The sequence below is a fragment of the Balaenoptera acutorostrata genome, chromosome 20 (genome assembly GCF_949987535.1).
Source record: "Balaenoptera acutorostrata chromosome 20, mBalAcu1.1, whole genome shotgun sequence".
Classification (NCBI taxonomy): domain Eukaryota; kingdom Metazoa; phylum Chordata; class Mammalia; order Artiodactyla; family Balaenopteridae; genus Balaenoptera; species Balaenoptera acutorostrata.
Window position 1 is genome coordinate 25,422,406 of NC_080083.1, and position 20,468 is coordinate 25,442,873.

Below are 20,468 nucleotides of genomic sequence, written 5' to 3' on the forward strand. Positions count from 1 at the left end.
GCATCTATCACTTCAGAAAGGTAAATTAACACCAGTTCATCTGGCAGTAACTCATTTGTGACTCAAGATATGGACTGGCTAAAGAAAGGAGAAAGGCTTCATCTCTCCTCCCAGGGACCCAGCCTGTGCTGTGCTGGTCCACCCAGGCGTAGGAACGTTTTGTCCACGGGCTTCTTCCCCCTCCCAACTCGCAGCAGCACTCGTGTCTCAGTTCCATCCAGCCGGAGGAATGAAACATCTCTGCGAGGTCTGGACAGGGAGTCTGGCAAGGCCATGGCAGATTATACAGAAACAGAGCCTGGCTCAGGAACCCCTGCATTCTCCCAGCCCACACACTGAACACAGAGTTTCCTTGTCTCTTGACACTTACAAACTTTCAGCCTCCAATTTCTAGCCTAAGGTAAAGCTTAGCATATGTACAAGTATGCCTCAGCCAAGTCAAGTTCCATTTGCCAATAAAGGACGGGGGCTAGGCAGCTAGCCACCAGCCAGGGCTCGCCCCGTCAAACACAAAACTGGGGAGCTACAGGGCGCACTGCGCCCCATGACAAAGGGACAAAGGGGTCTGCCCCAGGTTTTACCCATCTCTCCACCCTCCCTCTTCCCTCCTCTTAGAAGCTTATCTGTCAGTGAGCAGCCGATGGGAAAGCTAAGCTGAAAGGGCACCTTGGCTGTGGGATCTTTGCCTGAGGATGTGAAATAAGAGACTGGGTATTTGGGGCAACTTAACACCAGTAGGAGCCCAGCCAGAGGGCCAGGGAGGAAGGGACTGAATAGGTAGACATGTCCCTCACAGGAGATCTAACCCCTCTGGGCTGGGGGGCTGGGAGTGTGGAGGAGGGAGCAGGGCTGGAATCCCTCCCCTCAGTGGCATGGAACTCTGCTCTAGTGAGCTGTGGCATACAGGTCCCTGGGGGGAAGAAAAAAAAGGCCACTGCACAGGGTCACTCCCCCTGACCCAGTTGGACCACAAATCAATTGGGGCTCTTGAGCCCTGCTGAGTCTTGAGTTCCTCTTCTTTCTGGTTTCAGGAGCAAAGGGAGTTAATCAGTAAACAGCTTAAGAAAGAATAACTCTTCTTCTGCCCCTGCCAAAGATCACCCGTGCCCTTCCTCTGCCCCTTCCCCAGTTTGCCATGGCTGTACATGTCAGGAAACCCATGAACACAAACAAAAAAAACACCCAAAGGAAAGCTGGGGTGTCATGTTTGGTCCAGGTGCTAAACCCCAGGTATAGGAAGTTACCTGGAGATTTCACAGCCAGGCAGACAGCCTGGGAAGGACCAAGAGAGGGGGCTGGGCTAAGTTCCTCTGCTAATTCAGAGCAAGAAATAGGCCCTGTGGTAGAGCACTTAGGGGAGTGGCCTGGTGGGTCACACCTGAGTTCCAACTCTGGTTCTACCATTTCCTAGCAGAGTCCCCTTGATCAACTCAATTTGCCTAAGCCTCACTTTCTTCATCTGAAAATGGGAACAACAGGAGAAAAGGGAACACTCCTACACTGTTGGTGGGAAATGTAAATTGGTGCAGCCATTATGGAAAATAGTATGGAGGCTCCTTAAAAAACTAAAAATAGAGTTGCCGTAAGATCCAGCAATCCCACTCCTGGGCATATATCTGGAGAAAATTCTAATTCAAAAAGATACACGCACCCCAATGTTCATAGCAGCAGTATTTACAATAGCCAAGACATGGAAGCAACCTAAATGTCCCCGACAAATGAATGCATAAAGAAGATGTGGTACATATATACAACGGAATACTACTCAACAATAAAGAAATAATGAACGCCATTTGCAGCAACATGGATGAACTTGGAGGCATTATGCTAAGTGAAGCAAGTCAGAGAAAGACAAATACCATGTGATATCATTTACATGTAGAATCTAAAAACATGATACAAATGAACTTATTTACAAAACAGAAATAGACTCAGACAGAGAAAACAAACTTACGGTTACTTAAGGGGATAGCAGGGGTGGGAGTGAGATAAGTTAGGAATTTGGGATTAACAGATACATACTACATATATAAAATGGGTAGACAACAAGGACCCACTGTATAGCACAGGGAACTATACTCAATATCCTGTAATGACCTATAATGGAGTGAGTGCCTCCTTAAATCTGGTGTCCTAGGTGACTTGTTTCCTACCCCCACTAGGGGCTCTGATGCCCAGTCACATTCAGACCTACAGCATAGGAATTTCCGGAGGTGGGACCTTTTGATAAAAACCAGCCTTTTTATCCCAGCTTATTCTGATGTACTGTCAGATTCGGGAATCGCTGCCTAAGAATCCCCATTTTCCAATGCCAGTTTTAACTACTCTCAGGCCCTAAAAGACATGAAGATTGCAGAAGCCACTTATTTTCCCCCTTCACTTTTCCCTGTCCTAAACTTCAAAACTACACCAAAGGCATCTGAATTCTGCAACTCAGTACTCCCTTTAAAGTAACAGAAAAACTCAGACATGTGGGGTTGCAACTGCCAGCTTATGATGACTCAGTGAGCCTCAAGAAGCCAGGCGGGTCACATGAGACGGAGTATCTCACCCAGAAAAGCAGGGAATCCAGGTCCTGGAGTATTCTGAAAGGCCCTCTTCTCAGTTATGGGTGCTTGGTGTTTGCCAATGATTTATCTGGTTGCTGTTTAGCTGAAGGCATCACCAGGAAGGGACTGACCCTGGTTATTAATTACAGCCACTGGCTTAATTATCGGTGCTTATTAACTTTATACAATATCAACATTCCTCTTCACACAAAGCTCATGGATATACAGTTTGTAGAAGCTAGAGAGAAGTTGAGTGAAATATGAACCAAATGCTATTACTCCCTTGCTTAAAAACTTTTCGTGGCTCCCCAGAGCATGCAGCGTACAAAATTGAGTCTAAACACCTTAGCTGGGCCTTCTGGGCCCCATGTGACCCGTCCTCGCTGGCCTCCTGCTTCCCTCTACATGCCCTCTCCATCTCTTACCTGTGGCCCCCTAGGCTGCATCTCCTCTAGAATGTGTCTGTGCCTCTGCGCAGAATGGACTCCCCTTTCTTCTTCACTTAATAACACTCATCTTGCTCTTTGCCCCCATAGCAGCCTGAATAATCACCTACTCAAAGCCTGTGTTTCACTACATCGTATAATAGTTCACCTATTTGTCTTCCCCACTAGATCATGAGCTACTTAAGGGCAAGAATTTTGTTGTGTCCATTTCTGTACCCCCAGTGCCTCATACAGTAGTACTCAGTATACGCTAAATGGTCAGAGAGCGGTCATTATCCAATGCCACCCTCCACAGTTAGTGGCGGGATTTCCCTGGTGGTCCAGTGGTTAAGAATCCACCTTCCAATGCAGGGGACGTGAGTTCGATCCCTGGTCAGGGAACTAAGATCCCACATGCCACGGGACAACTAAGCCCATGCACCACAACTACTGAGCCCATGCGCCACAACTAGAGAGAACCTCCCACGCACCACAAGAGCCCACGTGCCACAATGAAAGACCCTGCATGCCACAACGAAGATCCCACATGCCGCAACTAAGACCCAACGCAGCCAAATAAATAAATAAATAAATAAATAAGTTAGTGGCAGAGCCAGGCCCTAGAGCAGAGGTGGCCTGACCCTTTATTCAGGGCTTTTAAGGTGGTGCCAATGACTCGCCATCCACAGGGCCCCATATTGTTTTCCCATATAAGTGATGAGATTGTATGAAACTGTGTGCTCTGTCTGGCTTGGTTACCCTGTAACCTTTGGTGGGAACCAGTGTGCTAGATGGCTGAGGCTGAAAGTTTGGCCTGTGCAGTAGAATTCTCTGGTGTCAATCAGGCCTTGCCATTGAGCATAGTGCATCAACTCCTATACTATCCCTACCAAATGAAGCCCCTGTGTTGATTTGGGATGCCTCCTGAAATCACATAAACTCATTTCTCCAACACCTATTTCACAACTGTCATTCCAATCATCTATTCAGGGGTCAGCAAAAAATGCACCAGGGCCAAATGGGGCCCCTCACCTGTTTTGTAAGTAAAATGTTACTAGAACACAGTCAGGCTCATTTGTTTATGTATTCACTATGGCTGCAGAGTTGAAACCCTATGGCCAGCAAAGCCTGAAATATTATTATCTGGCCTTTACAGGTAAAGTTTTGCTGACCCCTGATCGAGCTGAAGGGAATGAAGACTCCAAACAGCCCTTCCCTTCTACCAAGAGTCTGGCTGCTCCCACTCTGGAAGTTAGTGGACCAACTGGCTTTTGCATGATGTCATTTCTTTTTTTAGCACTGGTTACAGGCCTGGGATCCAGGAGGAGATTTTGCCTACCAGAGACACACAGGGGCCTGGAACACCTAAGCACATGACCTGGCATTTAATGGTGATCAAGAAATGTGTATTAAATAAACAAACAGACAAAGGCCTGGGAAGTCAGCTAGTCTGTGCCCTGAACAGAAGTCCATCCTCCCTCCCGTCCGTTTCAAGGTGACTAGTCACACAGGTGCCTGAAGCAGCCTGGTGACCTAGATTTGTCAGACCTTATCTTATCAGCTTTCCTTCCTCGTGTACTTACTCAGCACCTGGCCCCATAGTGCCCAGGGCAGACTGGCCTGTTGTTCTTCTAGAGAAGGAGACAGACTGGGAGGAACTCTCCTCCCCCACAGATACACTTTGCTGTTTTTCTTTCTCCTGCTAAGGCGGGGATCAAGATATATGGCGACTTGGAGCTTAAAGGAGCTCCAAGAAGTCTATTTTTTCTTACTTCCTCTCTCCTTAGGTTTCCTGGGTCAATTTGTCTAGGATGAACCTTAAAGTTTCCTCAGGGCCTTACCCGTCATTTGGAACCCTCAGCATGTAAAGGGCAGGGACCAGCTGTGGGTAAAGTAAGCAAAGCAGCCACCACCCAGTGGTGAGAGGCCTGGTCCTAAGAACAGACATTCCTCCAAAGACGTATCAGAGAACAGCGGGTCTGATTCGCTGGCCACCTCAAGCTCCAAGAGCCCAGCTGGCAGTTTTACAGCTTGGGCTGACACAGCAGGAGAAGCAGGGGTAATCAGGGGGAAAGCTGTACACATTTGGGCATCTCATGAAAATCAGGCAAATTGGGTAGAAAACAATATGGAAATGTTGGCTTCTCAGCTGCTCCAGACAACCCTGGGTACCAGGCTCAGGATGGATCTCCCCACTTGTACTGCTACCAGCTGCTTCTTCAGACTGGATTCTGGGTACAAGTTGGGTGAGGGCAAGTTATACATCTGTTTGCCACTGTATCCCTAGTATCTAACAGGTCAGAGGAGCTCACTGAAAGCAGAACTGGTTGGGCTTAGTGAAGTAGGCTTCACACCAGGATCTTTTGTTCTGGCAAGGGAATGCTCTTCCAGGCCCCTCATTTATCTGTTAGAGTTGAAGTTACAGTGAATGCTCTTGGCGGGACCAGTCCTAAAAGGGAAGAAAAGGAATTTCCTGCCACCACCCCCCAAAGAGAGATAATTTTCCCTTTGACAACCATAAATTGTCCCTTCAAAGGTCCAAAGGCATTAGGGGCTGGGGGAGGGGAGAGCCCATGCCACCTGCTCTGCCTCTTGACATCACTGTGCTCTGGAGGGGAGGGAGTTTATGGACTGATTAGATGTTGTTGTTTTTAGCAGCAGCTGGTGGAGCTGTCTCCTCCTCTCCTCCTCTCCTCCCTCCTCCTCCCCTGAGTCACGGTCCAGCCACCAGCAACAGGCAGGGAGGGGAGGGAAGCAGAGAGCTAAGCTTCTCCTTGGCTAAGCAGCCCTGACCCCAGAGACAACACTCTGGGTCACCAGGTCAAACCCTCCCCTCAGGAGTTGGCTGAGTGCTTTGGAAACAAAGGCATCAGAGATTCTTTTTTGGGTTTGTTTTTAAAGATAAGAAAAATGGCAGGGACTTCCCTGGTGGCACAGTGGTTAAGTATCCACCTGCCAATGCAGCGGACACGGGTTCGAGCCCTGGTCCGGGAAGATCCCACATGCCGTGGGTGGAGCAACTAAGCCCGTGTGCCACAACCACCGGGCCTGCGCTCTAGAGCCTGTGAGCCACAACTACTGAAGCCCAAGAACTACAACTATTAAAGCCCGCGCACCTAGAGCCCGTGCTCCGCAACAAGAGAAGCCACCGCAAAGAGAAGCCTGTGCACCTCAACAAAGAGTAGCCCCCGCTCACCTCAACTAGAGAAAAGCCTGCACGCAGCAACGAAGACCCAACAAAGCCTAAATAAATAAATAAATAATAAAAACAACCTTTCTGTAACAAAAAAAAAGGAAAGAAAGAAAAATGGCTTCATTCAAAAGAACCTCGCCCCACCCCCCCCACCGTGGAGTATCACAGGGTGAACCAAACTGAGAAGCAATTCTCAGCTATGGCTGCAACACTCAGTCCCGGAATTCTCTTCCAGCTGCCCGGGCTGCTGTTGTCATGGTAGTCTGAGGTTTCTGTGACTGGTTGATGTGTGGTTCACAGGCAAAATAACCACCTGGTAGACTGGGAGGGAAGGGGGTAGGGGGCAGATTTTTCCATTTAAATTCTAGAGAGGCCTCCCAGCTACTTGCAGGTAAGGCCCCCCAAGAGCAGAATGGAAGCTGCTGCTGCTGATATTCAATTACCTCCAGAAACGTGTTGGTCCCTTTGGAATTACTGTAAAGAACCAGAGACTTATACAGGTCTCAGAAGACCACTGACAACACCGTATAGCTAAAGGGCAATACCTGAGACTCAAAAAAAGGAAGGAGCGAATATACCAGAACTGTTATGGGTGCCAGGACCTGATTATGTTTGAGTGCCACTTTCTGATTTTTGCTTAACGATATTCATAGACAGAACATTTACTGAGCATTTACTATATGTCAGGCACTGTGAGAAGTACTTTATATTGATTGCCTCACTTAATTGCCACAAAAATCTTATAGGTATCTAAGATTAATATGATTCCCCTTTTCCCAATGAGGGCACCAAGACACAGAGAGGTTACTTAACTTGCATAACTAATACGCAAAGAAGCCAAGGTTTGAACCCAGGTAGCCTGACTCAGACGTTACACTGTTAACCACTAAGTTATGTTGCCTTGTATCATCATCTGCTGCTATATTAGAATCAGAGGATGGGGGAGGCGGAAGGAACCTTTAATGACAGTCTAATCTAATGCCTCATTTGGATGGATGGATGAAGAAAAGGGAGAGCCTGAGAGAACAATCTTGCCCAAGATCTCACAGCTTGATACTTTCATTATCCCGGCTGCCAGCCCTCTCCTCCAGGGCTGCGTCTAGCATTTTCAAGCACCCCTTATGTGTAAGGCAGTAGGTGGCCTGTGTGGCAGGGAGGAGGTGGCAAAGTACAAAGTTAAGAGGCACTCGGTTTCCTAATCTGTAAAATGAGGAGTTGAACTAGAAAAACCCAGGGCCAAAGGCATTCGGAAAGTCTGTGACTCCAGGTCATTTAGAATCTTATTAGGAAACAAGACAATTACACATAGAAGTGCACGTAACCACAATAACACAGACCATATTATTACAAGAGTCATTACTAATTGCCAAATGAACAACGAGGCAGTGAGTACTACAGATGTTCAGTGGAGGGAGAGAATCCTATAGTCCAGGAAGACATCCTAGAAAAAAATACTTAAGCTGGTCTTCAAGAATGGGTAGAAATTGAATAGAGAAAAAGAAGCATTCTCCAGGCAAGAGAAATGATAGGAGGGGAGAAGGGGTAGGATTTACCACCAGTAGTACTGAGACCCAGAAAACAGTCAATGCCAAAAGGAGCTACCTAGGTCAAGCTCTGATAAAGAGGGCACAGACCTATCTAGACCTGTATCCCATATGGCTTTTTGCTACCCCATGGCTTTAGGCAAGTCACTTAATCCCCACCTTGAAGGGATGTTGTAAAGTAAGGAGTCCCTAACACACAGTAGATCTTCAATAAATAGTAGTTAATAGCAGCAATGTAGATTTTTCATCCTGTGTTTTTCATCCTGGCACCAGTACAACCTCATCTGTACCATTCTTCTGCCCTCCGTAGTGAGCCTTACATTCCCATGTACCCCAAAGATCACAGGCTCTCTGAGTGTAGGAATCATGTTGGCTTCTCTCTATCCCTAACACCCAGGCTAGGCCTGGCATGTTGTTTGAAACACAAAAAAAATTATTGAACTCTATACAGCATCGCCACCAACAACCAAAAGCTATAGCTACACATAACAAGATGAATAAATCTTTAAAATGTAATATTGAGCAAAGGAAGTAAGACATGAAAGATTTATACAGAATAATTTTATTTATGTACATTTCGGAAACAGGCAAATCTAAATGTTAAAGTACTGAATATACACCTTGGTGGTTAAAATATGAAGAGAAAGGAGGAAATTCCTATACAAATCAGGATAATGGTGACATTCCAGGGGAAGGTTGAGAATAACTGTCGGCTTTTAGAGTTCTGTCAATGATCTACATTCAGTTACTTGAACTGGGTAGTGGTTAGATGAGCAATTCTTTAAGCCATACATTTGTGTTCTATGCATCTTTTTCTGTATATTTCATAATAAAAATTTAATGTATATCCTTAAAATACAAAAAATATATATATATTATTGAACTGAACAATTAGTGTATAATGGTAGATTCCAGTCAGACCCCAAAATACAAACAGCCAAAGAAGCAATGGTGCAGCTTTACCATTCCAGAGACCTAAGGAGTGCTGGTGCTCAAATAAAAACACAGGGGCAGGGGTTCTGCACCTACTTCTTGCTTCCCAGGGAGAAACACCCCACTGAAAAGAGTCCGGATTTTCACGAGGAACACCGGCTTGCAATCACCAGCGTCCTTGCTGAATGCTGAGGCACGAATGTACAAACCAATCCCAGGACTGGAATCTTACAGGCATTTGCAAACCACAGAATTAATTTTCAGGGTATGCCTCATAGCTCAAGTCAACATTTCCTTTTGGTATTTAAAGCAACCACACAGAAAGGACCACATTTGAGCAGATTTGTGCTCCAGCTGCCTGCAGTCCGCAGCAAAAAACACAGATGATTCACTCGACTTGGTCCCTAGCAGTTCCTTTGGTAATAAATTGGTGAACAATTCTACTTATGCCCACCCAGATCATTAATATTTCACAGACTGTAGGACAGGTCTGCCTCCCAACCAAAGAATGTGACTTCCTGAACTCAATTCCTCTTGTTCATGGCTATAAATGATAGAGAGACTTTTTCTAAGCCCTAGAATGCTTGTAGTTCTTTCCCAAGTGGTGATCAACATGTACTGAATGACCACCATGTGCCTGGACCACCTGCAGACCACTGAGGTGCATATACACTCGTTTCCCCAATTCTAGTCTCTTCTTCAGCAGTTCACCTAGGATACCATGACATCTGCCATCTGAAAGCAAAGCTCTGGTCATGTCATTACTTGCTCAAAAGTCTTCAGTGATGGGACTTCCCTGATGGTGCAGTGGTCAAGACTCTGCACTCCCAATGCAGGGGGCCCAGGTTCGATCCCTGGTCAGGGAACTAGATCCCTGATGCATGCCGCAACTAAGAGTTTGCATGCCACAACTAAGGAGCTGGTGAGCCGCAACTAAGGAGCCCGCCTGCTGCAACTAAGACCCAGCGCAACCTAATCAATTAATTTAAAAAAAAAGAAAAAAGTCTTCGGTGGCGCCCAACTGCCAGCAAAATAAAGTCCGAACTTCTATTCTCCCAACAACCTGGCTTCAGCCTCCTCTTTCAATCCATTTTCACACAGTTCTCAATGTTACCCAAAAGAATGGCTCCTCCCCACACACTCCTGGCCTCTACTTCTTTGTTCGTGATGCTCCTTTTACCAGCCCCTCCCCATCCATTTCCACACGTCTAGGTTCTTGCCTCAAGGTACATCTCAGTGTCACTTCTACCAAGTCTTCCCAGAACTTCTGTTTCTAGACAGATGGATCTTAAGGGGTTTTTTTTTTTTGATCAACAGTCCTTTGAGAAGCTAATGAAAGTTATGGAACCCTCCCTAGAAAAATATACATACACATAGAATTAAACATACAATTTCAGAAATCCCTTGAAGCCAGCCCATGGACCCCAGATTAAGAGCCCCTTATTCTGTCTCTATCTTAGAGAACTAACGGTTATTCGTTCAGATATTCATTGAAAATTTACCAGTCTTTAGGAGCTGTGCTGGGTGCTAGAGACACAAAGATGACGTCACAATTATCTCCACAAGTAGTTCACAGGCTAATGGGAGACATTCATCGTTATACTGTGATAAATGGTTTAAGACAAACATAAGGTGGGGAATTTCCTGGCCATCCAGTGGTTAGGACTCAGTGCTTTCATTGCCGGGACCCGGGTTCAATCCCTGGTAGGGGACCTAAGTTCCCACAAGCCATGCAGTGTGGCCAGAAAAAAAGAGAGAGACCACCCAAGATAACCATAAGGTGAAGGACAGTCATCCCACTGTGTCCACAGGGGATTGGTCCCAGAACCCACCTCAGATACCAAAATTCAAGGATGCTCAAGTCTCTTATATAAAATGACATGGTATTTGCATATAAACTACTATACTTTAAATCATCTCTAGATTATTTATAACACTTAATACAATGTAAATGCTATGTAAATAGTTGCCAGCGTGCATGCAGCAAATTCAAGTTTTGCTTTTTGGAACTTTCTGGAATTTTCTTCCCCGAATTTTTTTTTTTAATTTATTTATTTAGTTTATTTACTTATTTTTGGCTGTGTTGGGTCTTCACTGCAGCACACGGGCTTTCTCTAGCTGTGGCATGTGTGGGGGGCTACTCTTCATTGTGGTGCGTGGGCTTCTCATTGTGGTGGTTCTCTTGTTGTGGAGCACGGCCTCTAGGCACATGGGCTTCAGTAGTTGTGGCTCACAGGCTCTAGAGCGCAGGCTCAGTAGTGGTGGTGCACGGGCTTAGTTGCTCCGTGGCATGTGGGCTCTTCCCAGACTAGGGCCCGAACCCGTGTCCCCTGCGTTGGCAGGCGGATTCTTAACCACTGAGCCGCCAGGGAAGCCCTCCCCGAATTATTTTTGATCCGCTGTTGGTTGAATCCTCGGATGTGGAACTGTGGATACAGAGGGTTGACCATACAAACTTCAAGAAGGGACAACTTATGGGGGAGTGGCCAAGAACGCTGAGTAGGAAGACCCTGAGCTCACCTCCTCCCATGGGCACACCTAAACTACAACTATTTATAGAGCAGCTATAATGACCTGGGGAATGATCTGAAGACTAGCAGAAAGGATCTTCTACAACTAAACGTATAAAGGAGGAACCACAATCAGATGGGACTTGAAGAGCGCCCAGAAAACACCTTTACGGGTCCTTTACCAGCAGCCCTTAGCTGTGAGAACTCACACCATTCACTCTATGGAGACATGCTATGTAGATGAGCATTGTTTTCGCCTCTTTCTAAAGACTCACGTAGGAACCTACAATAAAGAGTTTGTACACGGAGGCTTTGGAAGAACCAAGCCGAACACTGACTCTGATTAATGTGACTGCAGACATTCCTGAGCTGGATGTTGTGTCCGTAGAGGCTGACTGGCCCCCTGCCCTGGAGGACTAGCTTTCAAATTTGGAAACAAAGAGTAGGGTTTTGTGGCACGATGTGGACATCCATTCAGTATACACTGTAAAATGGTTGTTGAACCACCATAACGGTGTCTTGGAAACGATTTGGATCATGTTGATCTACATATTTTAAATTTGTTGTAACATCTCAGGAGCTATACATGTGTATATTTTGTGTTAAATTGTTCTAAGGGAGAAAAAAGGGATGACTTATGAACCTATTATCTCCCCGACTAGAGTGAAAGTTCTTGAGGGTAAAATCCTCGAGGGTAGTATCATATCTAGTACAGTGCACCCCACCCCATTACATATTTTGTATTCGTGCAATAATAGAACAGAGCCAATGAGACAAAAGAGCAAGTTACAGGCACAGTCCCCACTGCCATCACCCACATGTGCCAGAGGCCTCTGAGATCCAGTTAAGGTGGTCCCAACTTTGAACAATTATGCTGTACAAATTGTACCAGCCTAATTTATGGTTTATCTCACCCTGACTTGATTCAATCTCTGCGCCCATGAGGAGAAGATATCATAAGATGCTCTATCTTACAAACTCTAAATAGTTTCTTTTCACCAAGAAACACTGTAATCTAACCACATTCCTTTGGAGATTTGCTGTAGACGTGGCTCACCTGTCACCCTTCCTGGGTGGTCGACAGATAGCTCATCTGTACCCCTCCAGAACTAACACTTCATTAGTAGATTAGGGCTTTCAAAGATCAAATAGCTGAGGGAAAGAAGTAAGTAGTTTTAGGTTGGATATGTGGTTTTCTTTACAAAAGCTAAATTGATTGAATGTGTTTTTAAACTGGGCTTATTGGTGTATGTTGGAACTCTTCCATAATTTATTAATTCTGCCTTTACTGCACCTCAGAAATGCTCTTTAGGAAACTGATGAACACACAACAGTGTCTTGCAAACATTGCAAAAGAAGCAAAGGCACCCGCTATATGGTATGGGTCCTGCAACGGTGATTGTTCTCAACCTTTTGTTTCTTAAAACCCAACAATCACTCTGGCCCTAGGTTTCCACTATTTTGGAAACAAAAAAAATGGACACTTTTAATGAGACAGATATTTATAGGTTTACATGCAATCTGGCTTTTTTTCCCCTCCTGCTAGAATAGAAAAACTAATTTTACTGAATTATGGTTTTTGTAAAAATAATTGTCATCCACCGGATACCAAAACCTCTCAATTAATAAAACTACAATATATACATACATATATTTTGCAAGATAGATAAGCTCACAGAATTATCTTCAAAAGCCGTATCTTATTGTATACCTTCTTTAGGAATTATGCCTTTTAATGTGACACAGCGGTCACTAACACAACTAATACAATCTGATGCTCACTGTAACATTTTCCAGGGCACCTAGAGGAAAAGAAATGAGTAGATTTTTAGAAGTTCTGTTTCTGTATGATTTTTTTACATGAAGTTTTTTCAGGACACAAATAACTGCATTAATATTTTGGAAAGTTAGTTTTATTGCACATTAAAGACAAACAGGTGGGTGGTGGGGATTGAGAGAAACAAATCCCTGACACGTAGAGTTGACAGGATGGGACGGTACTCCCTCTTTGTCCACAACCTCTCAGTCACTGTGTTGGGGTACAAGACTTTTTGAGAGTCACTGGTGTAGAACGCTAGTGCTCAGAAGCAGAGGTGGGAGGCCGAGGGCAGGGTGGGCCTCTCAGCAGCCACCGGATCAATACAAGTCTTCAGGCTTCACAGCGTCTTCCTCCCTGACACTTTTCTCAAAGCTATGCTGCAGCTAATGTCTAGGCAGGAAGGAAAAACCAAAATGTCACCACTGTGAGCCCAATGGAACCCCACAGGGAACAAAAAGAACCTGCCTCCTAATTAGGCTGCAGCCTCAGAAGGAGGCCCAGCTCCTCACACAGACGGCAGTTGAGGCGTGTGAGGTAGAGATGCCTGGCCCTGAGGCTGTGTAATCTCAGGCTGGTCACTGAGTTGCCCACTCCACAGCCTCCAACACCTTCCCTCTAAGGACCCAGGGCACTAGAGCAACCTGTGTCTTGGAATGAAGCCAACGTCCCCAAAGTGGGTTCATGATAGATTAATCCAATTCACCATTCTTAAATGGCTTACTTGCAACGCCACTGAAGGGCTAGCAGGAGGGAGGCAAGGGAAGGACTGACTACAGATAATTTTTATGGAAAAGTTTTGCAAAGATCCAGGTTTCCATCATGGATAGTATCCACTGAAATGAGCATTAGATTGTTTTCACTGGGGGCAACTAACTGTTCCAATTGAAACTATTAAAACTATTGAAACTATTGAAACTATTTTGTAACCAAAGTATATTTTTATACTGTGACTTGCACCATTAAGTGAGAAACAACAGCGTGAGCAATTCCTCGTGCCAACTCAAAATACCTCTGCGTGCAAACACTTCAGCATTTAGACCACAGCACCCCCGAAGAAAGAAATTGTAGGAGGCCTGAGCACATTCCCTAGATAGTTCTGTCATCGATTCAAAAAGCACCCCCAACGCCCCGCACCCCCCAGCGTCCTACAGAGCAAATGCTCTTACCTTTCTGCCAACACACACAACTTGGCTGTCCTTCTCTTCCATTGCCTTATTCTCTCAAATCCAACTCCTGTGCTCCAGGTTCTAAAGTGAAACTATCTTGGCTAAAGTAAATTTGCTTAGGCAGTAACAATTCCCTCCACCCCACCTCCTTGCTTTTTTTTTTTTTAGGGGGGGGGGACATCAAGGCCAAGAGAAGCAAAGGGACTACTTTACATTTGCATAGAGCTTTGTGATTTGCAAGCCACCCACACATCGATGATCTCATCCAGCCTCCTAACAACCCAATGAGGTAAGCCTACTCCCCCCACACTCAAATAAGGTAGGGCTACTTCCTAGGACTGTCCTGGCCATGGTACACAGTAAGCACACGAGTGCTAACTACTAGCCATTAGACACAGCAGATATTATTTAACTCATTTTTTTAGTGAGAAGCTAAGACTCAGAGGTTGGACAGCTGATTCCAGGCCTCTAGGAATCTGAAGCAAGCTGGGAAGACAGAAGGCCTAGTGCAGGAGTCTTTCCACCACATCAATACAGCCCCTAACTGTTTAAAACTTGACAAGTACACATTTCCATGGCGGCTCAGCCACGCTGATAAGAAGGGAGCCCGAAGTCCTGATCCTGTTCCCAGTTCTCTGCTAGCCACGTGCTCTGAGCTTTAGTTCTCTGGACCTTTGTGTTGCCTTCTCCATAATGAAGGCAGACTCACTTTAAAAAAAAAAAAAAAAAAAAAAACAACAAACAATGGAATGTCAAGCTTCCAGATGAAAGGCTCTGTTACAAGTACAAAGTATCATTTAATTACCCGGCTGCTCCAGTTAGCTGCTTCCCAGCTCCTAACTCCCACTGGGTGGATTCTGAAACCGCATAGGAGATTATGTCAAGAGGGGAGAACAGGAGAAACATTCTCTCCCTGAACTTTCTTAAATGGAAGAGAGAAACAAAATGAAAGGCCCATTTTCCAAGGAGGGGGCTGGGGCAATGATCTTTCCATTAAGCGGACCTGCATAAGAATCTATAGATTATTTAACGCCGGGGGTGGCTGTGGAATGAAATAAAGGAATCTTTGTGCAATGCCAGCCACAGTTCCCTCACTCTCTCCCCACGGTCAGGCATTTAACACAACTCTTTAATCATCAAGCTCTAATGCACCCCATCTGTGCACCGGTTGTAGCCAATGAAACTGCAGCCTGTGCGGACTTTGGCCTGGACTTGTGAAGGAGCCTTTCTGCCCCAAAAGGGGCAGAAAGGAGGACATGAGGCCAACAGTCTTTTTTGCTCATCACTTGTCTTGTCCCAAGGCTCAAGAGCCATCCATCTGTTTATTTGACCATTAATTGAGCTCTTGCCATGGGTCAGATTCTGACCCAGAGATACAAAGCTAATAGGACATGACCCCAGGAGGAAAAGGATGTGTAAGAACTCCTGTGACAGAGGAAAGAGGTAAAGAAAAACGGATGCTTTTGGCTGAAGCACAGAGGCCCGAAACACCCCTATCTGCATTTTCAGGGAAATGTTGCTTAGTTCCAAGTGGTTGGAACATAAAGCAAGGAAGCAGCAGGGACCCTAACTCAAAAGCTAGGCTTTGCCAGATCATCCAAGGCCCTGTGTGCCAAGCCAAAGAGGTTAAGACATCAACTCTGAAGGCCATTACCATCCCCACATATTCCCTTCTGACCATTTTACAAGGCCCAGCTCAAATACCACCTCTTTCAGAAATTTTTCTTGAACACGCTCAAAGTAATTGCTCTCTTTTCTTTGAGAACTCAAGACTTGAGTTCTTGGGCAACTTGTATGAGTCTCAGCTTCTGCATCCATATAATATATGACTAACATCACCTACCTTAAAGGGTTCTTATGAGGGTTAAGTGAGATAATATTTATAAAGTGTTAAGTAGCAGTTTTTAGTACGCAGAAGGTGCTTAAATACAGTTTATGGTTACCTCCACTTCTTACGATACACAGTACTTCTTTTTTTTTCTTTTAATAAATTTAGTTATTTATTTATTTATTTTTGGCTGCGTTGGGTCTTCGTTGCTGCGCGCGGGCTTTCTCTAGTTGCGGCGAGCGGGGGCTACTCTTCATTGCGGTGCACGGGCTTCTCATTGTGGTGGCTTCTCTTGTTGCGGAGCACGGGCTCTAGGTGTGCCGGCTTCAGCAGTTGTAGCACGTGGGCTCAGCAGTTGTGGCTCGCGGGCTCTAGAGCGCAGGCTCAGTAGCTGTGGCGCACGGGCCTAGTTGCTCTGCAGCATGTGGGATCTTCCCGGACCAGGGCTCGAACCCGTGTCCCCTGCATTGGCAGGCGGATTCTTAACCACTGCGCCACCAGGGAAGTCCCCACAGTACTTCTGGATATTAAAAAGATGTCTTGGCTTCTACTCCTCTGGAGATTTCCAGAAGTAGGACAACTCATATTTTCCCTGCAAGCTTCCAAAGCGAAGAGGACTGACTCCCCTCTCCTCTCACTGACATAGCCTCCCCACATCCAAACTTCCAGACTCCAGGGGTTCCCCAAAGATCCAAGAGGAATCTGAGACAAGATGAGTTAGCTGACAGAGGAGGAAGCTATAGGCTGGCTGGAACACAAATAGCACAGAGGAGAGTAATCAGCAGAAACCTAGAGAAGGGAAAGTGGGCCAGAGACCAGGACTCTGAGGGCTGCAGGGTTCAAGCCTTTTGGTAACCCTAGACCCGAGAAGAGGCCTAGAAGGAGGAGTTCTTCCATCTGCAGTCCTGATGTGAGAATCCCCACTATCAGACGTGGTTGTTCAAGCAGCTTCTCCACTTCCTGTCAGATCAGCCAGCTGGACAGGACTGCTCTGTAACTGCTGGTCCTTCCTCCCGCTCTGCCCGGGGCTACCGAGCCAGAGGCAGGGAAAGTGATGCCACCTTTTCTAGGAGTTCTTGTAAACAGATCAAGAACACTAAATTTTGTTTTTTTTAAACTTTGTCTGAGTCTGCATAAAGGTTTTTTTTTTTTTTTTTTTTTACTTTAATGGCATGAAGTCCAGGTTCTGAAGACAGATGCATTTTAGAGCGAAAAGTCCCTCATGAGCTCTTTCTCCTTTTCCTGCAGCCTAGTAAAGCTGTTTCTCCTCCCTTGGCAAGGAGCTTGGGGCCAGGACGGAGTAGCTCCCCTTTGAATGCTGCCTGAAGCAACCAGTGTCTGGACTGCTCAACCGGACATTAGGTTTATTTATTTGTTAATAATCCCCCCACCCCAACTTCAGGAAGCAGGTGCCAAGGATCCTCAGGGAAAATGGGGTTCCAACTCTTTCTTCTGATTGTGACCAAACGTCATGCCATTTCACCTCACGTAGAAGCCCGAGACGTCCTGACAAGCCAGTGGGTCAGCTCTTCACCAAGCCACTTTTGGTCCTCCAAAGGCCACCCATTTTAGTAACTAAATCATCTGGTAACCTTCCCTAGGAGCTTCAAAAGCAATATTCCCCTCTCTCATTTCAGCCATTAACCTCTCCTACAAGAGACCACCTTTCTCAGAATTCCTTTCTAGGCAGGCAGCACCCTACATCGCATGCATCTGCCAACACAGCCCAGGCAAGCTGAGCGCAAAGCTCCAACCCCTTTTCAGCCCCTCTCCCCTCCGGCTCGCGAGCCCCCAGCCCCCACAGACTCAACAGGGGTGACATTTACTTTCCAAAGTTACAAATTAAACGAGTACACGCTCCCCCTACCTCTGACTTATTTCTCAGCTGAGTGAGACAGCCACATGGGTCAGCCCTCCCTGGACAAAAGAAGGAATACAAATGTTCCGGGCCCTTTGGCAGAGCTGATAAACGTCTGCAAATCTAGAAGCCAGAAGTGCCCTCCCCCAACGTAGGCAAGGAACGCCTGCAGGGAACAGGTACCTTGGAAATAAGTTCATCATGATTGGCCAAGTGGGCTCTGCAGTGAATGCAGCTGTAGGTCCGGTGGCAAGAGGGCAGATATGCCTGGAAGGTCTTGGATCTTGTCATCTTCACCATTGGCGCTGCTGAGTGTGGGGTGAACTCTGGGGTGGCCCACGAGGCACTCCCACAGGATGGGTCGCACGGGAAACACCGGAAGACACAGGTAAAGGCCGTGGTTTGGCAGGGGGTGGGTGTGGGGCAGGCTCCACACACTGGTGATGTCTTCAGAGGAAGGACCCTCAAGCAGAGGTCTAGGGCTGGTTCTCAGCAGCCTGCAGTGCCAAGATAAGGAATATCATTAGCTGATGGAGCTGGGCTTCCTGTAAGGCCAGTACAGTAGAGTCCAACTGCCACCCGAGAGAGGGCAACGTTTACTGGATAAAATGACCCCCCTTCTCTGTTCTTACACTGTGCCAAGATGCCCCGTGAATAAGAAAGAAACCAATGGAGATCCCAACATTGCTGCAGTTCTAGAGTCGGAGGTTCAGTATCAACTCAGGGCTCTCAGGAGTTACCCTATCAACATCCAGCAAACCGGCATGATCACCATTCCTAGGGAGCCCTAGAAAAGGCCAGGCTTAAAGATACGCTACCTCCAACCCCAGGGAGAGGACTCCTAAGGGTACCCTTCTCCTGATCCAACCAAGATAAATGGCTTAAAAAGTTTAGTCTCTAGAGATTTGCTACATCAACAATCACAAGTGGATTTCTCATCCATTTCCAGATGCCAGGAGTCCTCCAGCACTCGAAACCACCATCTGAAGAGGCAACAAACCCCACACCACCTTTCGCTTATGAACTAAGCATGGGATACAAAGGATCAAGTTCCCAACCAGCAGGATCCCTCGCGGCTAGCCAGTACTTCTAGGAGAAGTGACTCTGTTTGTAATACCTTGCCCAGAAGTAGATGCTCAGCACGTTTTTTTAAAGCAAGTAAATTAATGAAACTAATGGTATAATCAGGATCCTGCATCTAAAATTCTCAACGACAGTGAATCTGACCAGAATTTCTCTTCAACTCTCAAATTTTCCATTACTCATCCCACAGTACCAAGCATTTTTCCTTCCATAGCCTCAGCTTTTTTATTCTAATGGGAAAGAAGGACACTGAGATAGAGGGGTGGCTCCTAGGGCCACCTAGGGTATGTCCAAGTAAAGGTCTGAGGGCAAAACCCCAAGGTCTGAGATCCACTCCGCTTCTCTGTGGCTCACATACCTGAGGCTTCTGGACCTACCTATTGCCTGGGCTTCACCAGCGGGGGTGGTGTTCCCGCTTGCCTACCTCCCAGGAGAGCCAGAGTGTTAATTAACGCCTGCGTCATGCTTTGAAGATAAAATTATTTAGAGAGACAGGGGAGGAAGACAAACAAAATCAGATCTTCCTTGCTGGATTCTGCCTGGGATCCATCTGGATGTTTGGAGAAAGCCCACAAATCATAGTCCTCTTTTTCCTCTGAACCTCACTGGAACCAAATCTTCAGCAGGGAAGCTGCCTTCTTCCCCGACATCCTTCCCACCATAATGTCACTGAAAGCCACTATACCCCTGGGACTCTGCATAGCTTCCTGAGTGGCCAACACCACTGGCCAGCACTAGGCTGAAGGACAGCAGTGGTCATTATCCTTTACCCTGCATGTCCCTTGAGGAGCTGAGCCAAGCAAGCTCCACATCCGGGGTGACCAATTACACAAGATGTCCAACTGTTGAAGGGATTCAGACCTACAGGGGCCCAGGCATAATGTCTTCCCTGCTCGGTCTCCCACCGCTAATTTTTTTTTTTTTTAAATAACTTTCTTTTTTAAATTTATTTATTTTTTTATTTATTTATGGCTGTGCTGGGTCTTCGTTTCTGTGCGAGGGCTTTCTCTAGTTGCAGCAAGTGGGGGCCACTCTCCATTGCGGTGCGCAGGCCTCTCGCTATCGCGGCCTCTCTTGTTGCGGAGCACAGGCTCCAGATGCGCAGGCTCAGCAACTGTGGCTCACAGGCCTAGTCGCTCCATGGCATGTGGGATCTTCCCAGACCAGGGCTCGAACCCGTGTCCCCTGCATTGGCAGGCAGATTCTCAACCACTGCGCCACCAGGGAAGCCCTCCCACTGCTAATTTTAAAGATGAGTAATCAGATTAAACTGAACATCACAGAAATACTTCAAGAATATGGGGGTGAGAATTAACCTCCCCAGCTTTGCCTCGGAGTTAGGCCTGGCCATAACAAGAGATAACACGATCCCTTGGATCAGAACCCCTGCGTCTCACCCAGGCATAGTGGAAGTGGAAGAAGTGGAAGGTGAGTGGTCAAAACCAAAGCCCATGGTAGACCAATGTTGTTGGGTGTTGAAGTGTAACAGGTGGTAGAAAGAGCTAAATACCCGACTTGGGGTTTCCTGAAATATCCTTGAACCTTCCAATACTCCTGTTC

The 20,468-nt window shown here is 46.4% G+C and overlaps 1 protein-coding gene and 1 non-coding gene across 5 annotated transcripts in view; one reads left to right on the forward strand and one right to left on the reverse strand.

The window, feature by feature from the left end:
- YPEL2 (yippee like 2) overlaps nt 1–20,468 on the reverse strand; it is a 64,865-nt gene that overhangs the window by 23,722 nt on the left and 20,675 nt on the right. For all 4 annotated transcript variants that reach the window (XM_007190292.3, XM_007190290.3, XM_028168568.2 and 1 more), the window contains one exon: nt 18,009–18,322. In XM_007190292.3, coding sequence (XP_007190354.1) covers nt 18,009–18,125 — 117 coding nt within the window. In that variant the 5' untranslated portion in view covers nt 18,126–18,322. The remainder of the gene's footprint in view (nt 1–18,008; nt 18,323–20,468) is intronic.
- Nucleotides 9,438–9,510, forward strand: TRNAG-CCC (transfer RNA glycine (anticodon CCC)). The gene has a single exon. It is a non-coding gene; the product is annotated as a tRNA-Gly (tRNA).